The sequence below is a fragment of the Ambystoma mexicanum genome, chromosome 8 (genome assembly GCF_040938575.1).
Source record: "Ambystoma mexicanum isolate Mex_15411 chromosome 8, UKY_AmexF1_1, whole genome shotgun sequence".
Lineage (NCBI taxonomy): Eukaryota > Metazoa > Chordata > Amphibia > Caudata > Ambystomatidae > Ambystoma > Ambystoma mexicanum.
In genome coordinates, this window is record NC_090929.1 from 844,555,787 (window position 1) to 844,573,097 (window position 17,311).

At 43.7% G+C, this 17,311-nt stretch overlaps 1 protein-coding gene across 3 annotated transcripts in view; it reads right to left on the reverse strand.

Moving 5' to 3' along the window:
- Positions 1–17,311, reverse strand: part of UNC5B (unc-5 netrin receptor B) — a 427,137-nt gene that overhangs the window by 73,663 nt on the left and 336,163 nt on the right. For 2 of the 3 annotated variants that reach the window (XM_069610733.1, XM_069610732.1), the window contains exons 7-8: positions 6,258–6,422; positions 3,755–3,787 (exon numbers count right to left, since the gene is read on the reverse strand). In XM_069610733.1, coding sequence (XP_069466834.1) covers positions 3,755–3,787; positions 6,258–6,422 — 198 coding nt within the window. The remainder of the gene's footprint in view (positions 1–3,754; positions 3,788–6,257; positions 6,423–17,311) is intronic. The other variant, XM_069610731.1, reaches the window with a different exon arrangement.

A 17,311-nucleotide genomic window follows, 5' to 3' on the forward strand; every position in this document is an offset into this window, starting at 1 on the left:
TTCCTCTTTCCTCCTTTTCTTATCCCTCCTGCACTCAGAACCATCTTCTTATCACCCATACCTTTTTTTCTTCCAGGCACCACCGTTTTCTTTTCTCTTCCACTCACACACACATTGGAGCGAGATCGGATTCCCTGTTTTTTTTTATTTGGCATAACATTATACTGATACATATTATGTTGCCACAAGATGCTTGGAATACAATTTATTCTGCTCTGAATTTGCACTTATAATCGAAGCACTCTACGCTGAAAGATGATTATCACGGATTAGTTTGAATATTAGTGACACTAAAATATGGAATAGTGCTGCTACTTGCTGAAACAGGGAGTAGACCTGCCACAGAAAGAAGAATATTGAATGAGCAATATGTTATTGGTGGATTAATATTGCCAATCAGTGATATTATGTGGCTCAGTCCTGAAACTCTGTGGTAATAAAAGTAACATAGTCAACCCACTCTATGATATTAATCACAAAGGAACGCAGGGATATATGGAATAATCAATAATGTAATGTAAAATAACCTTGCCGCATGGAAAAGTGATGGATGGAAAAACAAACTCTGAATTAATCATAACAACTGGCACTTCCTCTGGGAAGCCTTCTGATCCATGATTTCTCAGACGTAATGACATTACAGAAGATGCAAACATATATTCTACCACCTCAAAAGGGCAAGTTCAGTCCGAACTGTAACATTACATTCCCCCGTAAAGAGACCACAGTAATCCAAGGCATCTTTTCGATCTCACTGGGATGCTCTCACTGGTGAGAGGGCCAAGTCTGGTACATGGCTGGCCTATTGTGTAATAGTGCAGATGGTAAAACAAAAGGGTATTGAAGGTTGTCTGCAGCAATATCAGTGGTTATGATTTATTTAAAATCTTTCATGCATCATTTTTTGAAATAACCTTGCTTTGCATACATGAAACACATTGGCAGAGATTATGCATGTGGAGAACAGCGATATTAAGAAATACACCCTCTGAAATAACTTGCTACTCTGTGAGGCTCAGCTTCACATAAACTGTCACTCAGTTATAGTCGGCATAGAATAATAATAACCAGACGAAAACCAATGATCAGTATCTGTTGTTGACCCCTAGACATATCCACTAGATGGCAGCATAGGAAAAGTGTGGTGCTGGAAAATATGCCACTTGGGGATTCCAAGTAATGGGGGGAAAACACTCAAATAATGAATGTGTAATAAATACATTGACACTCTGCAGCACTCAGTTTGTAAAACATCGACATTCAGCGACACTCAATATAGAATGCCGTGATACTCAGGAATACTTAATGTTGAATAAACCTTTCGCACAGTGATTCTTAATGTGCATAACATCCCTTCAATCTTTAGTAGTTTGGATTAACCCAACCATCTGCAATACTCAGACTGGTATAACTTGACATTCAGCAATACTCCGTATTTAATCCATTCGCACTCTGAGCGACAGGTTATTAACACTAATGCCGCTGAATTGCTTAATTGGAAAAATCTTATAGCCAGTGTTACTCTGTATGGAACCCCTTTCATTTAGGAACCTCAAAATGGAATAAGCTAACAAATGCGTTTGCTTAATGTGGGTCTTCTGCCAAACAACAATACTAATGTGGAAATAATTGCGTATTTTCCACAGGGCCATGGATGTGCAAATCCACAGAGTTGGCTCCAAATAACAAAGACTTATCCACACGATAATATAAAGCATGCATCGTATTTTGTTGCTTTCATGACGTCCTTCGAAATAAATCTAACCTGAAAGAATAAGCATGCAGATTGTAAGGCAACTATATTATGCGAATCTATCAGCTCCATTTGTAATTGGGAAAGTTCCCATTCATTCTGTCCTCACAGTCTTTACACATTTTCGGGTGCCAGCCTGTCAACACATTTTGGAATTTGTCAGTCAGCCCATGCCTGCCCTTCCCTTTCTTTGTTATCCATCTACATTGACCTTTCACACAGTCTATTCTTGACTGGGTGACACTCAGCCACAGGGTTTTGCAGACCCAGAATAACTATTCAGAGTTTGTCCAGCGGGAAATATTGAAAGGTAATCCTAGGGCAAACATCCACTACCCTTTAAGGGTCTGCTCGAGCACATCTTGCACCCATCACACTGTCAAACGTGTCTTACTCTTAATTATTACAACTTTCACACAATCGGATCTGTTATAGTATATATAGAGTTAAAAAAGTGCATACGTAAGATGCTTATTCATGAATGTTATGAATACATTTTACTTCGATCCAGAACAAAAATGACCTCCAATATAGTGTACCTTTTTTCTTCAATCCTGGGCTATGGTGCTCAGTAACTGGGCCGTAACTGGACCATTTAGCCAAGCTACCTCAGACAAAGCTTCCCCCATCGGCCTACTCCCTTCCCTTTGTCTGTGGCAGCTGCACTCTGTTAGGATGAATGCCAGGTATGCCAGAGGTCGTCCGGGGATTCGTCCGACTACCAACAGCCCACAAACCTTTCCCAGAATGAATGGAGGACTCAGCCTAGGCCAGGTTTATTGCAAAAAACCAACAGGGATCATACAAGACAATCACGATTCTCCAGTACATCTCAATTTTCCATGGTCCGTTTCCCAGTTTTGATGCTACATGTCGTCATCACCTGGGCCCTTCCCCAAAAATCTATCCCCACTGCTGATTGGGTGCTGAGAGTAGTAACACATATAGCTATCCCCTATAGAGGTTATTCTACTGGTCCTCGCATATCAGGTGGATGACCGGCCCGTACACAAAAACTATCTGTTACATTGTTGCAGAGTCGTGGACTTACCATTGCCCTTGCCTTTTGCCATCCACCCCTGGTTTTCTGTCTCGTGATTGGCTGGATCTGGTCTCCCCATGCCTGGGATCCATTTCAGTTCTCAGCCCTCTGCGCAACTCTTCAAGGTGATGTGAAATGACTATGTGTCTGAATTGCATCTGGTAGTAGATCACCTTTTGCCTGTGAGAGCGCGTTTCCACATTGCAACACTTATTCCCCATTCTGGTATCTTCCCACACCCCTTTTCCTCCACCAACTGAACCCCTATACACCAACCCCCAAACTAGCCTAGGTGCTCTGAGAGCACTGCAGTGGTGATTTGGCAAAGTATGAAGCCGATCAAGCCTGAGACCCTCATGCGTGTAGTACCGCCTTAAACCAGGCCTTCTGCACTGGACTAGTCGAGAAGGAAATCAGAGTCAATGGTCTGGCCACCTTTCAACATTACTTTATACAGTTTAGTGTGGGTTATCCGAACTGAATAAATGTGAGAAATCTTTAATGAATTTAAACAAAGATTAGTTGATTATTTTGTGGTCATTACTTTCCAACTGGCTATTAACATTGGGTGGGCCGGTGAGCCCAGCGCTACCTCAATGAAACTTAAACAACACACAGTTACCAATCAATGGCACCTGAAACTGCACTGCCTGCCATGGAAGCTCCTTGCAACACAACAATTTGCATGGGAGCACCACCCAGTTCACATTACTAGTGATGAAGGCAAAGGTTTTACCAAATAAATCTCATCCACCAAGGTCTTCATCCAGAGAAAGTTAACTTAATACAACCTTTTAACTTGCAATATTCTTGCACCCCGCACCCAATGCCTGCAGTCACACCTAGGTCTTGTGATTTGCACTAGTTTATGAAAGAGTGTCGCCACTCACAGTTATGGGTGAAGTTATAAGACACAATGCATGAGTATGGGGAAAATAATATATGAAATGGGAACTTACGATGATTTTTTGGTTCACTTAAAACCCTTTTATCTGTTAGGAAAATAAAACAAGAACAAATACAATGATGAAACAAGTGAAGATGGCAATGAAAGTGATGAAACACGAGATCCATGCACAGTAATGGAAACAAGTGAAATGGAATCAAATACTTGTTTACTCTAAGGCAGGGTAGTCAAACAGCCAACATATATATTTCTTTAGCCTGAAACTGCCAAGAGAACCAGCTAAAATTGTCAGTGGTGAAGGATCATGGTGAGTTGTTGGCCGAAAACATCTGGAGAGGAGCTACCGCTGCTCTAAGAGGTCATTGTGCATTAGGGTGATTGTCTTTTTGTGCATAGTACACAGCCACAGGGTGATTGGGGCGTACAGTGCAAGAGACACACATGGAATGATTATATGAGAAGCAACAATTATGAATTGTATGTGTCGGTGAAACCCGGAGCAGAGGCACTCACTAACAAGCTATAGAAATAATTTACCAGGCAGCAATAGAGCCTACAATTTTAGGCCAGATGTATCAATTCTATGTGCATGGACGACATTAAAGAGAAAAAAAAAGAGAAACTGTCACATGTCCATAAGCCGGGAAGACAAGTGCGCTGCTAGGAGTGCGATGGGTTTTCATGATGGGTTATTGGTATTTGTGCAATAGATTCCGCTAACCATTTGAATGCTCATATTAACGGCATTCCAGCAAAATAAGGTTTGTATCTGAGACAGTTTGAAAGATGGGACAGTAGCTGTGATATTAAGGACGGGTGGAGGAGATGTGATACGTGGTGGCTCATGATATGATCGATGGGGACATGTAATGTAATTGGGGAGGTTCTTGATGCAATGGTTTGTGACCAACGATGAATGATGATGGGGCGGGGGATATAAGGCTGCATTAACAAGCCTTCTATTGGTTTGACTTGATCAAATTGCACTACATCAGTATGCTTCACTTTGCATTCAAAGCCCAGTAACATTTTTAGATTTGTAACAAACACACCACCCTCGCTACCCTGTGGGAGCTATCCCTCATAGACAAAAACGTATACACAGCTTTGTTTTGGCATTATACAAATAGCTATGATATAATATTTCTATCTAACATAACAAGAAAGCATAGTATATACTGGCATAGCATAGCATAATACAACACAACATAAAATAACATAACAATATAACATTCAACCACATCATACAGTACCATACCGTTGTATCAAATAATATAACTTGGCATCCAACATAAGATAAAAAGCCACCATGCCATGCAATACAACATGATATGACATTATAGGGTATAACATAAAGCAACATAGAATATTATGATACAACATAACATTAACAAGAAATAACGCACAATCAAGCAATCTAGCATAACATACAACATGCCATGTAACGCAACGTTAGCATAGCTAGCACAACAGATTTACAAAATATCACCCTAAGACTGATCTGTTTTCCACTTCGAAGGGTGATACCCGTCATAGAGTGCAAAGCATATTGCTGATGAACCCACTGCATGACTGAATCCTGTCTCATCGGCATGGAAGATATTATATTTCCCGCTTTATAACATACATGGTCCCAAGGGATCTGTCTTAAATACTTCGTTTTGCATATATTTGTGATTGTACAGTATTTGGCCTGTGGGGCTTGCCTTAAGTTCACCTCGCCTCTGTACACGCACACGCCAGCTTGCTTGGCTTAGAATCCTGCAGAAACCTCCCACGTGGGCCTCAGAAGAACGGTTACACTCTGTACCTTGGTTTTGCCTACGAGAGGGAACCTACCTCTGCTGTCACTGCTCTTTAACCGCAGCCAAAAGACAGGTCTCTCTGGACCCCGTGGCAAAAGACTGGAGAAAAGGCTCTTTGCATTAGCTTCCACTGCCAGACGGTTTCCCCATTGCATGCTGTCTGATAGCGTCACCTTTTCCCACAGAAGACACACATTATATACTCATGGCGATATCACTTGAAGTACTCCTTTAGAGGAGTACTCATAAACAATTAGTTTATGTACGGGAAACTAGATCTAATGAAGTAATTTCCCCTTGGCAAATGGTGAAAATTGAAGGGAAAGTGAGCATAATAAACCAAAGGGCTGTAACAGGCTGCAAGAAGGTTGCCAGTAGAAAGGGCCAAAGAAGTGCTGGAATTCCCCTGCGCTGTAATGTCATCCGTAGATAGTTAATAATTAAATGAAATATATTTGATGTAGAATCTGTATGATAAACCATGCTCTCAGGAAATCCTATAGATACGTGCTTAAGACCAGTAAGATTAGGCTTGGTGCACATGAGACAAACAATCGCATTTTTAAAATGTTGTCCAATACTAAATTCTAGCACTGTTAAAAACTATTCCACAAACACAAACTGACAATAGGTCCCGATTAGTGCTTGTTCACCACTTCTACTGTATTGCATCTAGAAGCAGCCATGTTAGACTTCAGCACACCGTTATAGGTGTGCATGGGTAGTCCATTGGTTATCATGCCAACTCACTCTGCATGCACAGCCCGCCAGTGCAGTTCTTGGAGTCGAGAAGCAGGCCACTGCAGTCCTTGCCTCCATTCTTCGGGGTCGGCGCATTGCAGTCGCGACTCCGCCAGTGGGTGCACTCCGTGCTACAGGCAGACCACTTGCTCCACTCCGTCCATCCGCCATCTACTGTGCTCCAGAGTGACAAGGAGAGAAAGTAGATCATTGAGAAAGTGCAACACACACTTATATCCATGAGCTCACCTCATCAACTTCCTCCATCCACAAGATCTTTGAGACAATGTGTCAATATAAGTAAATGCCAATAGGCTGTCTAAAACGCTTAATGAATCCCTAATATCCAGACTACACTTGACTTTTGACTTTAAGCGGAGGAAAGTCTGACTAATAGGGGAGGCAGTTAATTTTGCAGTGCTATTTATTACATATCTTCAACAGTAACATGACATAATGTAAACATTCTCATTCAATAATTTCACTTTCACGTTCAATTCAGTATTTCACATTTTGCAGAGCAAAATATTCCAATCTAACTGTGACAAAAAGACTACTACTCTGCAGGAGTACAGCGTTGAGTAGTGGTTTTTAAACTCCTACTCAGCCCCACATTACTACTAACGACCAGTGTTCACAGTCGTCATAAAGGTGAAACAGGTAGAACCTGAATGGTACACCTCCTTCTCTTCAATAAGGTAGCATAGGCAGAGGGCAGGCTGTACTCTTCAAGAAGCATGTGAGCCAGCAAGGAAGCATCCAAAACAACAACGGTATGATATAATATGATGTGGCATTTATAATGCACCTGTACACAAGTGTTCCTAGGCACAACAAGACAAGGAGGGGGAAACAAAGGGAGGTCAAAATAACGATCTTAGTAGGCCTTATGTCATTCAGATCATGCAAGTGCGGGGAAGAGGGACAAGGAGAAGTGCCAGGGGAAGGGGGAAGTGCAGTTAACTCACAAGTGCAGCCAGCCGGTGGCTCATAAGTGCAGAGTGAAGAAACTGTAGGGTTGGAGATACAGGCCCTTAAGTGCTGGGGAGCCCGGAGGCAGTGCGAGGGCAACTTGACATACAAGAGCCTGGGTCCGAGTTCAGAGGGTGACCAGGTAACCAGTGTGCAGAGCAGTCAAGTACGTCAGCAGGTGAGAGGAAGAGAGAAAGCAGAAGCGAAAAGGAAGGTCTTGAGTTGCTTCTGGAACCGCAGGTGGTTCTGCACAAGTTTGAGAGAGGCAGGGAGGCTGTTCCAGAGCGAGGCCCCAGCCGAGGAGATAGATCTTCCCCAACTCTCTGCTTGGAGAAGTGTCTGACCCTCAGAGAGTTGGAGGTGGATGAGCAGAGAGCTTGAGAAGGAAGAGGTTTTGGAAAGGAAAGTTGGAAGTAGAGCAGTCCCAGATCCCAGAAAGCCTTGTGGATGATGCACAGGGTCTTGAACTTGATCCTTGCAGCCAAGGGGAGCCAGTGAAGAGATTTCAGAACTGGAGAGATATGATCCCTGGGCTTGAGGCCAAGGACAAGTCTTGCAGTCCTGTTCTGGATAAGTTGTAAAGGTCAAAGAGTAGAGGCAGGAAGATTTAGAAAGAGGCTGTTGCAATAGTCCATCCAAGAGAGGACCAGAGCTCTGGAGACAGTGAGCTTTTGGGAGAAAGTGAGAAGGGGAAGAATACCTCTGAGGAGGTGCAGCTGATAATTTGACTTCTTAAAGACATCAGAGATGTGAGGAGAGATGGAGAGGGTAGACAATGACACCAAGGTTCGTAGCCTCAGAGGAAGGAGCAAGAAGAGGGCCCAGAGTGGGAGGCCAGAGAGAGGAAAGGAGGGAGTGGGTGTCCCAAAGTGGATGATCTCAGTGTTACTGGCATTAAGGCCAGAAAGCATTGGTGGCACACCATTCCGGAATTGTGGCCAGACAGTCTGATGTGGCTGAGGGGAGCCAGAATGAGAGCAGAGTGTCATCTGTATAACAATGAAAACTGGAGCAGAGAGTAGCGATGTGGTGGGCAGGTAGTGATAGCGGTGCCAGGTAGCGGTTGAAGAGGTAGGATGAGGGGTTAGGCCCCTGGAGAACACCACAAGTAGAGAGAGAGATAGAAGAGAGGAATGACACCAGTTGGACGTGAGAGGGTCGGTCAGTGAGAAAGGAGGTCAACCAGGCCAGGGCCTGATCAGTAACACCAAGGTTGTTGCACAGGCGATTGAGCAGGATGGCATGGTTGACTGTGTCAAAAGCAGAGGATGGTGATTCCAAAATAAAAGACCTGTCCATTCAAGGTTCTATAAATATACAAAGTGTTATTCAAAGTAATAAAAACACTAACAACTCACCCCTGTAATGAAATACACAGACCAAGCTGACTTTTGGTTAAAATGGGTACTCAGAGTATAAAGACAGGGGCATGCAGTCTATTGTCTTTGCAGCAATGTTCAGGTTTAAGAATAGATCTTTTTAAAAAGAAGTGGCGTGGGCTCTTAATTCTTACTGGGGACCATAGAACAGGACTGGGACAACTCGACCATTCTGAATACTTGTATATCTTCTTCTTGGGGCTCTATAGTCTCAAGCAGGGCTTTGAGTGCTTTCCGCAGGAGGGTCGAGTCATTGTTGAGATGGTTGAGTTAGTTAGACAGGAGCAAACACAGTGCACTTAGACAAGTGGTAATCAGTTCAACACTTGACAGAAGCTTGGCAACAGGCAATCTGTAGATCCTCACAGTTAGACAGGTCAAGAGTGTCTTGACTGAGTGGTGTGGATTGACAGAGATGATTGAATTGAAGACACGATAGAACAGGCAGGTGAGGTTGAGTCAATGGTTCTAAACAGATCAAAGTGGTTTGAAAATTTAGGATGTCAAAGCCATTACTGTTGGATTTTTTAGTGGATTGAAAATGACCCGAGCACTGTCGAGTTGACTCGAAAGCTGTTCAAAGCAGGAAACATAGCTCAAGGATACTCCTTTAATTCTGGATTGCTGTGGGACCCTGTCTAGGATTCAGAGGAAAGTTAAGTCCTACTTCTTCTCTTTCCTGCCAGGAAGGATGCCACAGAACACTTATAGTTGTGCCAATCCCATTGGTCCGAATCCTGGGTAGCAGTGTTTTGGCACTCGGCAGGCTTTTACAGCAGTAGGTCACTCCAAATGTTCCTCTGTAGTGGGTGTGCGGGGAGAATGTGGTGCGTCCTGCACCTTTCTTGGAAATCCTTATCTTCGACCCAGTGATATGGGACTTTTGGCATACTGATACCCCAATAGGGTTCCAGTGAAATCCTTCTTCTAGAGTCCAAAGATGATTTAACCAAGGGGTAGTGAGATCTCGACCTTATATATTCATTTTGCCAAAGTGGATTGTCCATTGGCTGGCTTCTAAGGGGACAACCTCAGATGTTGTAAGACAATCTTTTGCTTTCTGATATCAGCACTCAGAGCGCCTTGTCTAAGAACTTGGGAAGGGGCACAGAAAGTAGCGGTGCCTAAACATTTCCAAGATGGCAAGACTTTCCTCTGGGCGTAGGTCCTAACCTAAGGTCTAATATTCCTCATTCGTGTCTACCTGATGAAAGAGGCTCCAGTAATTACCCTCCGTGTGTGAATTGTACTGGCAGAGCTTCGCATGTTGCAGTGATTTCATGAAACCTCCTTGGGTATATGTCATGTACCTCAGAAAAGGTGTAAAGACATTCCAGTAGCTCATAAAAGGAGCACTCAGTGCTGGGCCCAGAAACCTGTTGTGGGTGAACCACAGCCCAGAAGCTAAAACACAAATGTTCTCAGTCGTAGGAGACGTGGGAAATCAGTTGATGATAAAATATCAGATGCTTTTGGCAATGTGGAACTATATTTCCTCCCAGGCCACATTATCATATTGGATAAATGTTTATATTTCTGTTTATTCAAATTGCCACCAGGAGTTGAGGATACACAGCTATATGCATATATAGTCCATGGCTATTTGAATAGTTTGCATTGCAGCAGGCTGTTTCAGGAAGGTACATGTTAATCTGGTGCGGCTATTTTGCCAAACCACATGGCAGTTGCTGTGTGTCGGTAAACAGGGTCATGTTTGCAGCATGGCACATATAGGAAGTGCGGCCTGTTAAAGTTCACTTTCATAGAGCGAGAAAAGAGAATCATTCTACATAGTAAAAATCTAAAAATCTTGGACTTGCAAACCCACACATATAACATTTCTTGACACTAGCAATTAAAACTTTTCAGGCCATTTGGCAAATCAAGAATATGAATTATAAAACCTTTTGTGCTAACCTTTCAATTTTTTATTTTTGAAAGGAACCTAAAAATGGTTCGAGAGAGAAAGTTAAGAGATAGACCCCTTGTCCATCAGTTACTCTACACAGAATAATTAGTAAGCAATTAACCTACCCAGAATGTATGTTTACAATTATCTTTGTTCTGAAATCTTGAACTTTGTTACCATTCATAAACATCTTGTCCATAAGTTGCTCCGCATATATTGCTTGCATGGATGTTACCTCGCAAAGACAACTTGCCCATATGTTACTCGACAAAGAATGCTGGCCTGCAGTTTAACATTCACAGAATGCTCGTCATTGCCTTATCTCGAACAAAATGCTTGTCTGCACGTTACCATGCACAGAATGATTCTCAGTGCATTGCACTTCCGATGATGCTGTGCCAGAAGTTAAAAAGCTGTGGGTATGTTTGCATCAGTTACTGTGCCCAGATTCTAGCTCTTTAGACAAGGTATGTTGGACCTGCTACATGTTGCACAGTATGAAGGACAAATAAATAGGTATACTGTGATCTAATATGAAACAGATCAAACAAACCATTCCAAAATGGCAGACCGTGAATAGGGCAAGATTGCAATCACACAACCCACTACAAATATAACTCTGTTTATGTGGACATATTTGGGGGAAATAGCCCCATTGCATGATTGTCCATATTTTTATTAGGAAGGAATTTCTTTGAAAATACTGTGTCATGTAGCACATTATTCAGGCAATGGAGATTTCTTTATTCTGGGTGCTCTGGTCTCACACTGAAACCATTGCTTCTTCGTATTGGCTTGCTTTGGATCTGAAATTCAACCTTCTCTGAAGGTACATACTGCTGCTGTTGAGTTGGTTACCCTGAAATTGATACGTGAAGATCACCTACTATTTAAATTGTGCTTTCCTAATGTAGTGGTATAATATAATTAAGGCTTCCGGTTTTACAGTATTTATTTTTCTGCCATTTCCGTCTATATTTATCCATATTTATTTTTGGGCCTTTGTTCTGTACGTATCTCCATTTATTTGTTGCCATATAAGTGATAATTCGCACACCAGTATTTTTCGGCATTTATTCTAATAAAAAATGCATTTATTAAAGCAAACATGCAACCATATAGGAAAGAAATGCTAGTTCCATTTCTTCCATAACAACAAATGGTTGCTCCTGTGACTGCTGCTGCCTTAAGATATATGCTGTCAGCAATTTGAAGTACTCTAACGCTATTTTTATACAACTTTGCTGCCAATCTGCAATGTGATTGGCCTGCGATGTATGACTGACATCATAGAGAACCAGACAGAAAGACCTGCTTTTCCGTTATTTTCTCAAGTTTTTTATAAATAAATACAGACAGAAAGCAGGTTGATTTCCATCTGTATTTATGTGTAAAAATCAGTAAAAAAGGAAAACTGGAAGCCTTTATTATAATGCATTTGGATTGAGTCATTATGGATGAATAGTAAGAAATAGGGTGCACTGGTATGCAGAAACCACTGCAAAGTGGAAGAAGCAATGGGAGTCTCATTTCCTCTGGGGAAGAGAAAGGGAAAATTGGAATCTGTGAAAGGGAATGAAACAGAATATATGTCTTGAAGATATGAGACATATATAATGGGGCTGTCATAAGAGGTGAATGCAGTATTGGTGAGTGTGGGATTGCAAAAGCAGAGTCCTAAGTACCTACATTCTGGATACATGGTGCTGGAGGTTGACTGAACTTAAAGATTGGAGAGTTATGAATAGCCAGTTGTAAACATATGAGAGTCTAGGAATAAGACATTCAAACTGTATTAGCTTGGAAATCATATCCCATCGAAGTGGAACTTAAAGGCAGCTGGAAAGATAGTGTGTTGACCCTGAACGGGAGATCAAACATGCACAAGACAAGACAACATTACATGCAGAAAAAGGGACTGATGGTTGGGGGGGTGCACACACAGGAGGTACCATGGAGGGTGCCAACGAGTCTAAGGCTACTTTGAAACATGCGCTGGTCCCATCCCCATTCTGAAGGATGTCTCATATGTCAAGAGGAAAGGGGGCAGATCATAAGGGTACATGTGTCAACATATGTGTCCAATGCCACTGGTTCCAATTCTGTGGTGCACAAATTCAGAAGATGTAAGAAATGCAGGAATGGGGGAGAGCTGGAGACTTTGTCTCTCTTCCCTGTCTACTACATGAAGGGTCACAGAGCAGCATGGCAAAGAGAAGCAATACATCACTGACCATTGGCAGGTTGCAGTGGCAGAAGAGGACAAGGAGTGAAACTCCGCTTTCAAAAAGGCATGGATGGACTGGGCGAGGGGTGTTTTGGTATGAAGTGGCACACGTGTAGTGTGGGGATGAACCCCCGTGTAAAACAATCACGAGCAGGTGGAGTGAGGGTGGGTTGGTGCAGCTGCAAGGGAGGGGGCACAGAATTGCAACCTCCAAGCAAAGGGGCGGGTGTGGTAGGTGGTGGTAGAAGAGAGGTAAACATCGGATCCAAAGGAAAAGGATGCAGTGGGCACATGTACTCCATGTTGGAAGTGGAAGGGTAACCAGCCAAATCAAAGCAATGTATTAAGGCAAATATGCCTTCGAAGTTGAATACATACAATAACAGATAGCAAGTAAGGATCACACACAGGTAGAACTTCTAGAAAGCAATATCATGCAAAACACAAAGAACCATACACTGTTTTGTAGGACAGCCCATTAGCACCCTGGCAGGTGCTCATAGCAAATGAAAATGTTCGGAACCGGAGCTGTATTCAAAAAAGGAAAGGCCGCGTTCTGAGCACTTTCATTAGTGTTGGGTGCTTCCCTTCCTGGCTCCCCATTCGCACCAGTGTAGATCCCTACACGGGTGCTAATGTTTTTATTTTTTTAAATTTGTAATACATACCTTTATCTCGACGCCCATCTCTGCACAGTGCCTTCAGCCAGGCAGTCCCCTCTTCAATGTTGATGACATGAGTCATCAACATTGAAAATTGACCTCCTGGCTGAAGGCACTGTGCTGCGCCTGGCAGTGAGATAAAGGTATGTTTTTCTTTCTTTTTACAAAAAAAACCTAAAAATGAGCACCTGTGTAGGGATCTACATCGGTGCTAATGGCGATATGCCCCGTGGTGGCTGGGCCCACCCTGTAGGTAACAGAACAGCAACCTGCTCTTGGGCGCTTAACTTGGGCGGGTGACCGTTACCTACAGAGTGGACCTGCCGCCTCGGGCCATATCGCCACAGTGTAGCTGTGACAGGTCAATAATGCGAGGAGGACAACTGCTTGTAGATTTCTCAGAATATGGCATTTTATTAAAGAAATTGGTTCCTTCCCCTGGCCCCCTGGGAGGAGACTTTAGGAAGGGTTTCAGTGAGGGATCCATAGATTCTTCACAGTAGCTCTTTGACAAGAGTAGTGTGAGGTCAAATGTAGATGTTTGTTTACATCCACAAAAAACATCTATTGTGACCCAACCTTTCTGAGTGCAAAGCACACAGTCCATGCACTGAACTGTAAAAATAACACATGCACGTCAAAAACAAGAATAGGTATTAAACAAGGATGCCAGAGCTTAACAGTTTTTGATTCTTTTATGCTCTCCTTAGTAGTTTAATTAATTGCGTGAGTTGTTCACTTTCTGCCGTCTGTCACCACTCCAATAACAGCTACTATGCTGGTATTGAAGAATGGATGACAACTTGTCATTAAATGTACTAAAAACTGGCTGTACAGAGTTCTGTCATAAACACCAATATGCCAATGCTCTCCAGCTGTTTCCTTGCACACTCAGGTTGCAAGGCCTGTCACAGTTCAAATGCTGTTGGAGAGCAAATGAACGCTGCCTGCCGAGTCGGTATCTGAAATGCAACGGTACTAAGACAGCCTTTCTGTTGATTGGTCTTGTGTCCCATCTTCAATAATTATCTGTGAATGGCAGACCTAGCCCCAAACACCATCAGCACTATTCTGTCTCAAAGGCAAACGCCACTAAGTTTCAAAGTAGATCCGTGATTGCATCCAAACTTGAGCATGAATGTGCGGGTCAAATTTGCTTTTCTCAGCTGCATCCTCTGTGAATGCAAAGAGATTAGTTCAGAGATGTAGCTCGCATCTTAAAATGCAGTCCTGGCTGACTGCACAAATGCACCAAACTCTCTTTAATACAAGTTTCACACACATCATCAAGTAGTTTTACCACGTTTGGTTGTCACTACTTCCTTTTTGTTATCCCATCATGGCTCCCTCAAGAAGCCATTTTGCCTTACCAATAAGTCATTTGCTTAATAAAGTCAATTTACTTGGCTCGAGAAGATGGTGACTCAAGGGCACTAAGAAGCAAAGCAAAGATATGCCTGCAAGCCAACAATTCTAGCTGGGTATTTTTCCAGACTTGCCCAAGTTCCCAGATTCTACCTCGAAAAAGGCATATTCACTTTTTTTCAGATGACATGTACAAATATTTAGGTTTGAGATACACCTACCATTTTCTGGACCTTATATGCTACTCCCATTGTTAGAATCCTTTCGTGTTGATGATATCACCAAATATCCAGTGATGTTTACAATAGAAAATAATCTATAAACATACACTTTTCTGCTGACGAGGTTTCAAGACAAGTCCAATCTATGAAAGTCTCATCAAAACAGGTCCACCCCTGTTCCTCCAAAACTATCAAGGACCACATTGACTCCTTGGCTCCTGCCCTTGCTGACTTCTGCAATCACTCCTTCGCCTCTGGAGTCTTCCCATCCCCTCTCAAGCACTCCCTTGTGCACCCCCTTCTTAAGAAACCCTCTTCCGACCCTTCCTGCCCAGCTAAATATCGCCCAATCTCTATCACTCCCTTCCTGGGCAAGCTCCTGGAGAAACTGGCCATCTCCCAGCTTAATCTCCATGCTGAATGTGTTGGTAGTCTTCATGACCATCAGTCTGGCTTCAGAGCTGCCAGAAGCACAGAAACTACTCTCCTGAACATCCGTGAGGACCTGCTCTCGAACCTTCACTCTAACATTCCATGTGTTCTCATTTAGCTTGATCTCTCTTCTGCCTTTGATACTGTCAACCATACCATCCTGCTCAACCGTCTCAGTGATAACCTCGGTATCACTGGTCAGGCTCTTGCGTGGCTGACCTCTTTCCTCTCAAATCGACCCTCCCAGGTCCAACTGGGGTCTTTCCTCAATGACATCTTCTTCTCTACCTGTGGTGTCCCCCAGGGATCTAACCTCTCTCCCTGGCTGTTCAACCAGTATCTGGCACTTCTCGCCCACCACATCGCCGCTCTCTGCCCCTACTTTCAGTGCTATGCGGATGATACCCACGTCATTTTCAGGCTACCCTCGGCCTCCTCTTCTCCTTCCCTCATCTCCGACTGTCTTTCTGCTATCCAGGAATGGTGTGCTGCCAACGACCTCTGCCTTAATGCCAGTAAGACTGAGATTCTACTCATCGGCACTCCCACTCCCTCCTTCCCTGCTGCTCTCTGGCCGGCCTCCCTGGGCCCTCTTCCTGCTCCTACCTGCAAGGCAAAAAACCTTGGGTCATCTTCGACTCCACACTCTCCTTCTCTCCTCACATATCCGACGTATCTAAGAAGTCACACTACCAGCTACACCTCCTCAGAGGTATCCTTCCTTTCCTCTCCTTCCCCCAGAAGCTCACTGTCTCTAGAGCCCTGGTTCTCTCTAAGCTGGACTACTCTAACAGCCTCTATCTAAATCTGCCCGCCTCTACTCTCCGCCCTTTGCAACTCATCCAGAACAGGACTGCAAGACTTGTCCTTGGCCTCAAGCCCAGGGACCGTATCTCTCCAGGACTGAAATCACTACACTGGCTCCCAGTGACTGCGAGGATCAAGTTCAAAACCCTCTGCATTGTCCACAAGGCCGTCTGGGGCCTTGGGCCAAAATACCTTCAACTCTCTCTTCCTAAATATCTTCCTTCTCGAGCTCTTCACTCATCCGCCTCCAACTCCCTCAGGGTCAGCCGCTTCTCCAAACAACGAGTTGGGGGCAGATCTCTTTCCACTGCAGGGGCCTCCCTCTGGAACAGCCTTCCTGCCTCCCTGAAACTTGAGGACAACCACCTCCGGTTCCGGAAGCACCTCAAAACCTTCCTCTTTGCCTCCGCTTTCTCTCCCCTTCTCCCCTGCTAATACTACTGAAACTGCACTGAATCTGCAACTGGGCCATTCACCATTCTCGGCCCAGCCACTCTCCCCTGCACTGCCTCCACGGCAACCCCTGCATTACGGGACTGTGTCTGTATCCATACAGCCCCCCTTCCCAGCACTTGTCTGCACTTACCTCGCACTTGCCACCAGCTGGCCCTTGTTATTTATCCTGTATGCTGTATGCTAATAACCCTTTACTGCACTTTCCCCTCTCCCTTTCCCCCATGCACTTTTCCCTTCCCCTCTACCCTTGCACTTGCTCGATTTGAATGACACCTGGCCTAGTAAGATCGTTGTCTGTCTCCCCTTGTTCCCCCCCCTGCCTCGTCGCGCCTTGAAACACTTGTGTATAGGCGCGTTACAAATGCCTTATCATATCATATCATATCACTCACATGCAGACTAGAGTACACAGGGCATACTCTGGGTGCATAGTCTGCCCACGTCTAATGGAGTTTTTTACATATTGATTGATAAATGACAAATTATGATTTTGACTTAAAATTCCTCTTCTGCCACAATATACAAAGCCACTTTCTTAGGCTAGCTTACACAATCCTGTTTCCCCACCTCACATTAGCAAGTGATCCACTGAAGACAGCACTCTTTATCTATTCTTGGTATAAGATTATGTAA